The sequence below is a fragment of the Sciurus carolinensis genome, chromosome 3 (assembly GCF_902686445.1).
Source record: "Sciurus carolinensis chromosome 3, mSciCar1.2, whole genome shotgun sequence".
NCBI lineage: Eukaryota > Metazoa > Chordata > Mammalia > Rodentia > Sciuridae > Sciurus > Sciurus carolinensis.
Window position 1 is genome coordinate 156,392,376 of NC_062215.1, and position 12,338 is coordinate 156,404,713.

Here is a 12,338-nt window from a genome sequence, read left to right on the forward strand (position 1 = left end):
TTCAAGTATCTTTCTTGATTTGTCAAAATGGCAATGTGACAAGTTTTCTTCTGGGTCACCAGGAAGAATCCACCAGCAGGATTCTGATTCTCAGTAATTGCCTCCCTAATCTGACTTCCATTCCTATACCTAGTTGTGTAAAATTCTTCATCCTCAATTAAGGCAGTGCTCCCCAGCTACCCTTCTTTCTAGAGCCTTAGCTCTTTTCCCTCATCTTAATGACTTCTGCCATTTTCCCATTTCATTCCATGGCTGTGGACATTCTTGTATCTCTTTTGTTCAGATGACATCTTCTTCAAAAACCAATTTGATTTCTGTTATCAATCATCTTAAATTCTTTTTGGAAGTAGGTGGAATATAAATATATTTCCTCAAAAACATCACTAACTATTAATGAGAGTACTATAGCAGAGGAGAAATAACTATAAGGAGGCATGGCCCTGACTTTCAGTTTTGACTCTGCTGTCTTTGACTTCTTCGTGTCTCAACTGTAATAAAGAGATACTTGGTGAATTCACATGGAGTGAAAGTCAACTTGATGCACTTACATGCAGGAAACACTCTTTAGGTAGCAGAGCTCCACACAAATAAGATTTTCCTTTGGATACCAGGAGAGGGCTAGAAGAACCCAGATCATGCTGCCTGCTGCCTTCTTTGGTTCTGATGCGGAGAAGTGTTCTCTTTCTCTTTGCCAGGTGGCAAAATTATTTTCTGGACCATAAGAAATACACATCTATCGTGAATAGCAGGACCTAGTCAGTTGTCACTTGTTTTTGTATCCATGAGGTCAACATCTACTTCAATACCATACTTTCACATTCAAATGCAGACATGTAAATAAACATATTGGACTTTATTTTTCACCTGTGATGTGTTTCAAGGATTTTTTTCCTCTGGGTCATATATGAGCACACCGGACACCCACTTCCTACTCCTCTTGCCTCACTTCCTCTATTAAATCTATTTAGCTTCAATGTGGCTGGGCATGGCAGCAGCATGCTTCTTCCCATTGCATAAAGCCTTTGAGTTTTTCTAAGTGTGCATTGTTAATTCTATCACTTACCTAAATTTTAAGCTTTAAGTTATTTTCATTAATATCTTAAAACCTTGGGGCTGGGTTGTGGATAAGTGGTAGAGTCCTTGCCCAGTACATTCTCAGCACCACATAAAAAAATATAAACAAATTAACTAAATTAAAATAAAAAGATCTTAAAGCTTTGATCTTGGTGTAAATACAGAACTCCCCCTGGGATCAGCATTTGACATTAGCTTTGGGTTTTTCCCCTTGGACTACCCAGTCTGTCTCTGCTCACTTCTTATCAGACAGTAGGGTCTAGCAGGGTTGGGATGGATGGAAGTCTTTGCCTTCCAAAGGCTTCTGTCTCAGATTAACGACATCCGCAGCTTAAGCTGGTACTTGTGACTTTTTCACTTTTCTTCCTTCCTTGCAGGCCCAGCACTGCCTCACTAAGCTATACAAGCTAGATAAGATGCAGTTCCGACAAACCATGAGGGACTATGTGAACAAGGACTCTCTGAATAATGTAGTGGACTTCTTGCATGCTTTGCTAGGATTTTGTATGGAGCCGGTCACTGACAGTAAGTAAAGCTGCACCTGAGTTCTAGGAGAAATCGCTGCAAGAGGAAGCAGGTAGTGTTTCAGGGGCACAATAAGTTTGTGGAGATAAGATTTAAGAGAAAAAAGATACATGTGTGTGTGTGTGTGTGTGTGTGTGTGTGTGTGTGTGAGTGTGTGCAAGAGTGTATAGACGAGAAGCTTGCACGTCGTCTTGATGACAGATCTTATCCTCAGAGCATAGCTCACCTTGGAACGGGAATTTGGTAGAGATTGTGGCATCACACCTTAGCTGTCTTTATACTACTGCTCTTCATACTTCTGTGTCTCATATGGCCTGCTCTTCTGTGGCAACTGAGGCAGCAATCAAGAGACAGGGAACAAATGTGCTAGTTCAACAAATACAAAATGAATATTATTATGTGCCAAACACAGGGCTTGGCAATTGTTTTTGATACAATGAAACAGGAAAAACAAAACAGGTGGTCATAGTAAACAGTAATAACACAATTTTGACATACACATATACACCTACATATAGACTTACATTTTTAAAACTAAGCAAATGGAACCATACATAGACCTACAACTTATTTTATAGCTTCATGGTTTTAAGAAAACTTCTGCCTAAAGACCTAAGTTACAGGGAGAAGCCAGTGAATTCCAGTTGCCTTCATACCTCTGCTACCATTTGAAAGCAACTGTCCCAGTGAACTGAATGTTATGCATGATGCCTGAGTTGAGTAAAATACACATTTTGATTAAAGTCTTGGAAAAGAGGGGAATGGGATTAGGAAAGACAGTAGAATGAGTCAGACATAACTTTCCTATATTCATTTATGAAGACACCACCAGTGAAACTCCACGTCATGTACAACCACAAGAGGGGATCCTTATTAGACTAAGTTGTACTCTTTGTATGTATAATGTGTCAAAATACACTCTACTGTCATGTATTATCTAAAAAGAATAAATTAAAAAGGTAAATTCTTGGAATAACAACTTAGTATAGGCTACACTTGCTCATTTTATATATAAGTGATAGTCCATTAAAGTGAAGACATGTTTGATGGGTTTAGAGACTCTTTTTCTGGTTGCATCCCAGACTTTATCATTTGATTATCCCATGAAAAGATATGCAGATCTCCACTAGAATCCTCACTTCATTGTTTTTTAAACTTGTGATATGCTTGACTGAAAACAATTCTAATAACAGATTATTCCAGGCATTCTATAAAGAAATATAGCAAAGGAAAGGGATCAGCTGTGGACTTTAGGTCTGGAGTCAGTTTTAAGTGATAGATGATCACTTTTTTAAAAATTGATCAAAATACTTCACAAATGCAGTTGAATATGTCATAGAAAAGACTGTGAAGGAGGCTCTGATTCTTTTATTTCCAAGTTTGCAGAGAGATTATTAAACCAGAGGCATCTTAATCCTCAGTGTCTGGATTTCATGCAGCCCTTTGCTATTTCCTGGGTGCTGAGCACTTCCTTGCTTTTCTGGATTGTGGAACTTCATGGAAACATTGCCTTTAACTTGTGCCTTTGCTTTCCAGACAAGGCTGGGTTTGGAAATAACTTCACCACAGTGGACAACAAGTCCTCCGCCCAAAATGTTGAAGGCATTATCGTCAGTGCCATGTTTAAGTCCCTTATCACACGCTGCGCCTCCACCACACACGAACTGCACAGCCCTGAGAATCTGGTGAGAAACTCTCCTCTCCTTCCCAAGGAGCTCTCAGCCTCTGCTCTGAGAAAACTGCTCATGTCGTGGCCATGAGGAAGAGAAGTTGAAGTCTTAATGCTGAGATATCATTTTCATCCATCTTACTAGTAACTCACAGCGGAGCCTTATCCATGCTCCGCTCTTCCTTGTTCCTCATTATCTTATTATCTTATCTGAAGATTGGCATGTCTTCATTGTTTTCAACTTAAAGGTTGTAATGTCTGGTGAAATTGTTGCAAGGTATCTTGAGCCCTTCAAAAGAAGGTAGAAGAGCATAGTTTATTGCTTCATGAAATATTAAAGGATGATATATCAAGCATTACTTTAAAACCATACTTACTTTAAAAATTAATGCAAACATGCTGCTGAAATTGGTTTTGTTTTCTTTAATTGAGCCCTATGCTCTTTTAGATACTCTTCCTTAAGGACAGTGTTTCCCAAAGCCTACAAGTAGTGTAGGGAGGAGGAGAACCAGGCTATGCAAGGTTAGTATTTGACTGTCCCAAGGAGATTGTGGCTTGGGAGAGTAAATGCAGATTAAGGCTGGTAAATCTGATGTGAATAGATGAATTCAGGTCTCTTTGGGAGGCAAAGGAGCATTTCTCCATCTTACTGATCTGTTAGATACTAGACCCCTATGCAGAAATTGGTTACTTGCACATATAGACACTATCTGCTGATCTAGCTAAATCAAGGACATTATTGTCAGTACTTCTAAACTATTCAAGTGATTGACTTGAGGTAAACAGAGCAAAACTCTATACCAAAGGAAATTAACATTTGCTGATGGTCAGTGTTAACCCAACAAGATTCTTGGACCATGAGTTCAACACGATGGCCAATGCATGTTTACATGCATTTTGTTCATGGCAAGAAGTAATGTAACAAGCTGATTATACTATGTGTGAGTGCTTATGAATCTTTTCCCACAACTTTACATATAGAAGAAATATTTACTTCTTAATTTTCTTTAAATTTTCACAAGCTTGATTTTGAATTTCTATCCCACTAGAATGATAGGAAATCAAACTTCAGCCATTCTTGAGTTTCCCCACTTCACAGAGTGGTATAAAGATCTCTGTCTTAGGACTGGGGAGATAGCTCAGTCGGTAGAGTGCTTACCTTGCAAGCCCAAGGCCCTGGGTTCAATCCCCAGCACCACAAAAAAAAAAAAAAAAAAAAAAGACCTCTGTCTTAGGTAGCTTCTATGGTCCAAGGTGGTTTACCCAGGTCTCAATCATTAGTCTACAGCTATTATTTCACATTAGTCTACAGCTATTATTTCCCCACTGCATGTTTAGAACTGTATACTCTCCATTGAGTTTAGAGCTCTTGCTTTTGGGGGTCTTTCCCCTTCCATAAAGGAGCTATTGCAGAGCAGAGTGAAGGGCATAGGACCCTGATACCCACAAGCCCCAGGGACACACACACACTCTCTGTTATCCTGCAGGGCCCTGCCTTCTGCTTTCCTAAAAATCATGTGTGTAATTTTCCCACTGGGGTTAGGTTTATAAAAGCAAAAGCTATCAAAGAAAGTGTTTTTTTTTTTTTAAATACCTCTGCAATCTGCTTTCCCATGAATTTTCTTAAGGCAAAGAATACAGTAACTACCTTTTTACAGAAGGAAGAGAAAAGTAGGACATGCTGGGTGGTGTGAAGCTTAATGTCTTAATAAAAGTCTCGTGTATGTTTTTAAAAGTTGATTTATCAATGGTGGTGTTAAGTTCAGAGTCAAGTTCACACTCAAAGGGGCTACAACATCCATATCATTTGCTTAATGTGTCCAGCAAAACTCACCATCCTTTGAGTAATCAGGTTTTGCTAGAAGTATCTAGAGAAGAACATTGTGTCATAATCAGAAGATTTGGAGAAGCAGAGCAGGGACTGAAATCTCTAGTCTGAACAAAAAAATGACTACATTTTTATTTGTAGGCATCTCTTCAGATCTCTTTAGAATCAAAAGACAAAATGTTTATAAATTCAATGACAACAATATAGATTGATGTCTTTCTAATGATATAGCCAGCCTCCTGAATCTTGCTTAGTAACCATGCTTTTTCATGCTAAAAATGATTGGCAAGGTCCTTGGTAATGTTCTAAAGGAACAATGTTGAGAGGAAATACTGTAAGTTTCAACAGAAGTAATTGTCTTTCTTTTTTTTTTAAATTTAATTATTTCTTTATTTTTTATTTATTTATTTATTTATTTTGCAGTGCTGGGGATTGAACCCAGGGCCTTGTACTTGCAAGGCAAGCCCTCTACCAACTGAGCTATATCCCCAGCCCTATTTTTTAATTTTTTACAGACTGCATTTCAATCCATTGTACACAAATGGGGTACCTCATATGATTCCAGGGCTTATCTAAACCTAAGGAATTGCCGTCTTCCTCTCTTCCTCTGAAAACTGCTCATACCTCCGTCTTTCTTTCCCCAAACTTTCTTCTTGTTTTCAAACAGGGATTGTATTGTGACATCCGTCAGCTGGTCCAGTTTATCAAAGAAGCTCATGGGAATGTCTTCAGGAGAGTGGCTCTTAGCGCTTTGCTTGACAGTGCTGAGAAGTTAGCACCAGGGAAAAAAGTGGAAGAGAATGAACAGGAACCAAAGCCTACAGGCAGTAAAAGGTTGGCAGTTGGCGCTCTCTGCTTAGGGGTGTTCGCTTGTGTCAGTAGAATACTGTCTTCAGTTGTCCTGTTCACGTGCTCCGAACTTGGCAGATCTTCAGTGCAGGGATGGTAATAAGTTCTATCACTGATGTGGTTGAGCTGCAGCTTAGAAAAGGAAATGAGGTGCTATTAAGTTATAATAAATAACTACCTCTATGGAATCAGAGTTCGCTTGTTCCCAAACTTTCATATATTTGAACTTCTCTTCTAACTTTTCACTCTATGGTAAACTAATTATGTATATTTTAGACTTTTCTACATGTCTAGAAAGGAAAAGTGATTACTGAGACTTTATCACCATGTTCAGTAAGTGATATTCTAAATGTGGCAAAGACACATTTCCTCATGTTGTTTATTCTTCTAGTAAACCTAGATTTGTTTTGTGCCTATTATGTACTAAATACCACTTACAAAGATTAAAAGAAATTCCTAAACTTAAAATCCTGCTTTTAGTTAATGACCATTTGCAATAATAGCGGTACTGGTAAGCAATAAGGCGTATGAGCTGGTAAATTCTATACAACACAGACTGATGGTGACGAGCCATATAGCGTGTTTATAAAAGACGTTTTGCTTTATAGAAAAGCCTGAAGTATTAAGAGGTTGTGTCTTGCTCTGTTGTGATTGGTGGAATGTGCTGCTTGCATAGGTCAGAGGCGGGAAGCATTGCGGATAAAGGCCAGGTGACCCCTGCCCCTGAGGAATGTCGCAGTTTCATGTCCGGTCGCCCCTCACAGACTCCAGAGCAGTAAGTAGGCTTGATATCATCTCCAGTGCAGAGCTCTAGACACTCCGCACGTGAAGAAATTCTGTTTTCTAAACGGCTGCTTGGTTTTTTGTTGTTGCTGTTTGTTTGGGGTTTTATTGGTTTGTTTTCATTTTCTTTGAAGCTTGCCTTATTTCTGTCCTACCTTTTCACTCCCAATGCTACCGACCTCTCTACCGAACTCTCCAGGCGAGGTCATTTAACCAGCCTTGTGCCTAGAGAAAGCCTCCCTAATTGCCTTTCCCAGCTCGTTTCTGCGTACTTCTGCCTTTCATGCACGCTGCTACTGATACATTTTTAAAAATAGCATGTATATCAAGTGGGGTGATGGTGTCAGCCGCTTTCATGCTTAAAATTACTTGTGATTTTTTTTTTTTTTTTTTTGTAGTGGATGAGTGTCTGTCAATGTGCTGCACAACGCTCTTGCTCAGGTTTAGCTTAAATGTAGGTTCTACTCTACTGCACTGTGGTCCTCCCCTAGGATCCATCCCAACATCAGCTGCTCTCCACTTTTCATAATGGCAAAAACAAAGGCATCTTTAAATTAATGCCCCCAGGAAATGTGAGGGTTACTGTGAACATTGATTAGATAGCCAAGTTCTATGCAAGACTCATTTGTGTTCCTTCTTCTTTTTGGGAATTATTTACCCACAAGTGGAGTGATCGGTATTTTAAAAATGTACATCATTTTATGTACATCATTTTGTTTCTCTAACCTTTGTTTGGTATTAAATGGTTGTTTTTCCAGTAATTGTGCAGAATATCCTAGGTATTATGGTATCCTTTCTCCACAGTCAAGTAAATCAAAGGTAAGAAACAAATAGCCACCAAATAGGAATTTAGTAGTCCCTAATGAGAAAATTGGAAAAAGAAAAAAAAAAAAAAAACTACAAGAACCAAAGTCCGCACAGTTGTAGCACTTCAAATTCTTAGAGGCTGCCCTGTTGGGTAGATAAAGGTAAGGAGAAGGTTGATCAAATCCACAGTTCCACAGGTCCAGGGACTATGTGAATTATTGGTTATCATTATAACTCCAGAACCAAGATGGAGTTTGTCCCATGATAGGCACTTAATATATATTTTAAGAATGAATGAATGATTCAGTTAATCAGTGAAAAGGCAGAACTTGTCATATTATTATTAAGATTTTGATTTTCTTAATTTCCTTCTTCAAAATTAAAAGTTTTAGTTTCTCCTTTAAGAAAACCCTTAAGGACATGGTAAAAATCCAAATATAAGCTCTGGCAAGGGAAAAATGAATATGAATGAGAAGTTCCATAGCTGAATATCCACAAGACTAATTTACAGGCTTTATCTACAGAAAATCTGTCCAAAAGAGGAGAGATTTTTTTTTTTTTTACCCAAATAACACCTGCAACTATTGAGCTAATCTCAGTAATAATCTCAATAATCTTCAATGGTAATCCGAACAATGAGAATGATCTAAAAGGTAAATTGGATTTTAAAAATAAAACTGTCCACCTTTAGATGTGACGACATTTTTTAGATTCCAAAATATTCTCTTTGTTCAGTGTTCCTTTGTAAACACCACCCAATTTCTCAGCATTTAAAACATGTCTGTTCTTTCTCCTTGAATGAAGACACATGTTTTAATATGCCTCTACATAAGTATTGTTCGTTGGAGGAATGTCATAAAATATTAAGTATGGAACTTGTCCACAATCCAAGGGGGTGGACATCCTCTGTTTAGCTGGGAAAAAGGTGAGTGCTTACTCTGGATGATCCTGGCTCCTCCTCTACCTTCTGATTCTCTTTTCCTACCAATCCTTCTGTCCTATCTCTTCTTCTTCTTCCTTAAATAATAGTCTCATTAACTGAGTAGCACTAAAAGTGGATTTTATGTGCCTGTTTCTCTGAACCCATTGAACAAAGCCATTGTAGCATTTATTGAGAAAATTGACAAATGATAGCCTCCTTGGGTGTTCCCCAGCTCAGCCCATGTAGTGACACCATTATCTTTGTGTCCCCTATCCTCCCAAAATAAAGATGTAGCCAAGAAGTCCAATTCTAGAAAAGAGGTTTAAATGCATACCATTTTGACAAAGAGAACGCCATTGTTTAGAATAAGAATTAAAAAGTATTGAGTACACTGATGACATTTGGAGAGATAAAATATAGATTTCCATGTAATTAGCTCCAGAAATTGGCTACTTTACAATATTGTCAAATTTGGGGCCAATTTGGAACTCAGCCCCAAAGCTTATAAGCAAATCATTATCTAAAACCAGATAAATAAATTTCATCATGTTATTAGATGACTATAATAACCCATTCCTTCCTAACTATTAAAGTAATGGATGCTGCTCATGATGACAGATGTGGAAAACACAGAAAAGCATCAAGAAAAAGTAGTTTACCACCAACAAAAGATAACTCTGTAAACTTTTGATGTGTTATAGGGGGTATGTTTTTAGTGTGTTTACATACAAACTCATACCCAGATGTGTATTATCCTGTTAATTTTTTCTATGCACAATTTTATGTTTTTATTTATCAGTTAAAATATATTAATTTTTAAATGAGATGGCTTTGTGGTTATAGTATTAGAAAAATAATCTTTGGAGAAAATAAAAATAATTTTAATTAATTATTAAGGAATTCTGTATAAGAATGACTTTAATGTTAATAAATACATTGTCCTAGTTTTTTAAATTCAAACTTATTTAGTAGCTGCCTTTGAACTTTGCAATGTATCATGAACATTGCCCATAGCGATAGTCTTCTAAAATAAGATTTTAATGACTAAAGAGCATATCACCAAATGGAAGTCTCATAATTTATTCAACTGTTTTTGTAGAGTTAAACATTTAGATTGTTCCCACTTTTTAAATGTTAACCAAGAATGTCTTCTTGTATCTATAACTAAGTATGCTGTTCCATCATTTCCTTGAGATTACTTCCTGGAAACTGAATCTCTCTGTCAAAGGTGTGGTTATAGACTTTGAAAAGCATATTACCAAGTTATCTTCTAGAAACATGTAGCTGTTCTTACCTCACCACTGGCAATATGATAGTAACCATGACTTTCTTTCCCCTACCCTTATTCTGTGCCAATTTGGTGAGTGTAAATAGGAATTTCATTTCAGCTGGCTTATTAGTAGTAGTAGTAGTAGCAGTAGTACTATTATTCCTGCTGAGATTAAACTCTGCATATTATTGGCCACTTGTCCTGGTCAAAAATCCCCTTGCAAGTATTTCTATTTGTCCTATCAAGTTGGACTTATTTTTTACTTTTAAACTCCACCTGTTTTTTTGACTTCTTGGTTGTAGGATGATGTATCCCCAGGGTATGGTGATCATACTTTCTTAGTTCACTCAATCATTTAAATATTTTTTTGTGAGTTCAACTAGTGTCAGGTAGAAGGGTTGGGGCGTGAGGAATAGTACTGCAGAAGCCCCGGGGAGTTTTTAAAAAGCTAAATGTTTACTGACATTTTAAGTGCCTCTGCTATTATGACTCACACTGCAGGTGAATACCTGCAATAATATTTAGTCTGTTTTATTAAGGTTGGAAGAGAAATGACCACCTCCACCTGATAGCTAAGACATGACTGTTTTCAGAAAGAGCTCAGAGTCAACCTTGGGCCTCCTCCCATTCTGACTCCTACTCTTTCCACACCCAACTCGTCAAGATCTTTCTGCATAATTTGCCTAAATATCATCAGCAGGAGGTTGAGAGAAATTGAGAAGAATTTCACATGCCCTGTCAGGCATTTAACCCTATCCTCTGCTTGCTTCTAGCGATGAACAAATGCAAGGAGGAAACCTGGGGCGGAAAGATTTCTGGCGCAAAATGTTCAAATCCCAGAGTGCAGCAAGTGACACCAGCAGCCAGTCTGAGCAGGACACCTCAGAATGCACCACCGCCCACTCAGGAAACACCTCAGACCGGCGTGCCCGCTCACGGTCCCGCAGAATTTCCCTCCGGAAGAAGCTTAAACTCCCCATAGGTAAAAGTATGTCTGTATTTACTTATGGATTCTCTTGTCACCTGCCATGTCATCAAATCAACTTACCATCAAAACAGAGCAATGCATGGTAGGGTACAGAAAAGGAAAGGTTTCAGCTCCCCAGGGCCCAGGCTTACTGCTTCATCCACTCATTTACTCATTCACTCTTTTGTTTCTGCAGGTATTTTTCAAGCCCCTGTTCTATGCCTATACTGTGTGCAAACACGATTCTAGGTATCAGAGATTAGGTAGGAAGCAAAACACACTGACTGTTGAACTTGCAATCAGGCAGGAGCCACTGTCACTAAAGCAGATAATGATGCAACTAAGTATAGCTGCAAACTATGAATTTTGAGAAGCAGTTATACATGGCACCCTGAAAGCCTGCAGCAATGAGATGTGACCTAAATGGAGGGAGAAGGTGGGAGTCGGGGAAGATTTCCTGGAGGAAGTGACATCAAGACCTATAGAATACTTAAAAGAAAGGAGAAGGAGATCACTCCAGGTGATAGTAAGTGCAAAGATAACAGGACAAAGGAATTGAAGAACTGAAACAAGGGAAGAGTGGCTGCATCACTATGGTGCCAGGGGACATGATTTTGCAGGTTAGGTTGACTCTTCATCCTGGAGTCTGGATAACCAAAGTGGGTTGTTGAGCAAGAGATTAACATGAGCATATAAACATTTTCTAAAAGATCACCGCATGGGGGGCTGGGTACTGAGCACTCTGTGCTCAGTGGCAGAGTGCTTGCAGGGTACATGTGAGGCACTGGGTTCAATCCTCAGCAACACATAAAAATAAATAAATAAAATAAAGACATGCTGTCCATCTACAGCTGCAAAAAAAATACTTTTTAAAAAGAATGACTTTATAAAAAAAAAAAAAAGCATGGAAATCATCCTGGAGCGAGCATTAAAGAGCAGATGGAGAGCTGCCTAGTAGTCTAGGTGTAAGTAAATGGCCACTTGGGCTGATTGACTAAGTAGACAGAGAGAAGTGGGCAGATTGGAGAGGTATTTAGGAGGTAAAATGAATAGACTTTAAAGGGAGATGTGAGATTGATCAGGGACAAGTGACTGGCTTAAGATTTCATTCACTGGAGAGGACCAGGTTCTTTTTGTCCTGGTCTTGCCTGCTTATGTAATTTTATAGTCCAACACTGAACATTTTGATTCGAAGCATGCACCCTGGAAACAACTTGTTATGCTTCTATTTATATCAAAGCCATGTAACTTTCATTGCTTGTTGAGCACATGCTGGCATTTCTGCTTAATCCATTCGAGAGCAAATGCTGTAACAGTCTAATTCTTTGGAAAAAAAATTTATTAAATAGGAAACTGGCTGAAACGATCCTCCCTCTCGGGCCTGGCAGATGGCGTGGAGGACCTCCTGGACATCAGTTCTGTGGACCGCCTGTCTTTCATCAGGCAAAGCTCCAAGGTAAACAGGACATGACTTGTGTAAGTGAAAATCTGAGTCACTTACAAAATGATAGGAAAATGTCAGAGCTGAGAAATGCTAAACACCTGGAGGGGCCCAGTAAGGAAGAGTTGAAGGGACTCTTGAACAAATTTATGGAAATTTTGACAAGCAATGAAGAATTTAAATGTTTAAGTAGTAGGCTATCA

At 38.5% G+C, this 12,338-nt stretch overlaps 1 protein-coding gene across 7 annotated transcripts in view; it reads left to right on the forward strand.

The window, feature by feature from the left end:
* The window catches only part of Unc80 (unc-80 homolog, NALCN channel complex subunit), a 206,871-nt gene that overhangs the window by 50,935 nt on the left and 143,598 nt on the right, over nucleotides 1–12,338 (forward strand). For 5 of the 7 annotated variants that reach the window (XM_047544569.1, XM_047544573.1, XM_047544570.1 and 2 more), the window contains exons 15-20: nucleotides 1,452–1,599; nucleotides 3,136–3,284; nucleotides 5,764–5,930; nucleotides 6,622–6,720; nucleotides 10,501–10,715; nucleotides 12,044–12,150. In XM_047544569.1, coding sequence (XP_047400525.1) covers nucleotides 1,452–1,599; nucleotides 3,136–3,284; nucleotides 5,764–5,930; nucleotides 6,622–6,720; nucleotides 10,501–10,715; nucleotides 12,044–12,150 — 885 coding nt within the window. The remainder of the gene's footprint in view (nucleotides 1–1,451; nucleotides 1,600–3,135; nucleotides 3,285–5,763; nucleotides 5,931–6,621; nucleotides 6,721–10,500; nucleotides 10,716–12,043; nucleotides 12,151–12,338) is intronic. The other 2 variants (XM_047544571.1, XM_047544572.1) reach the window with 1 other exon arrangement.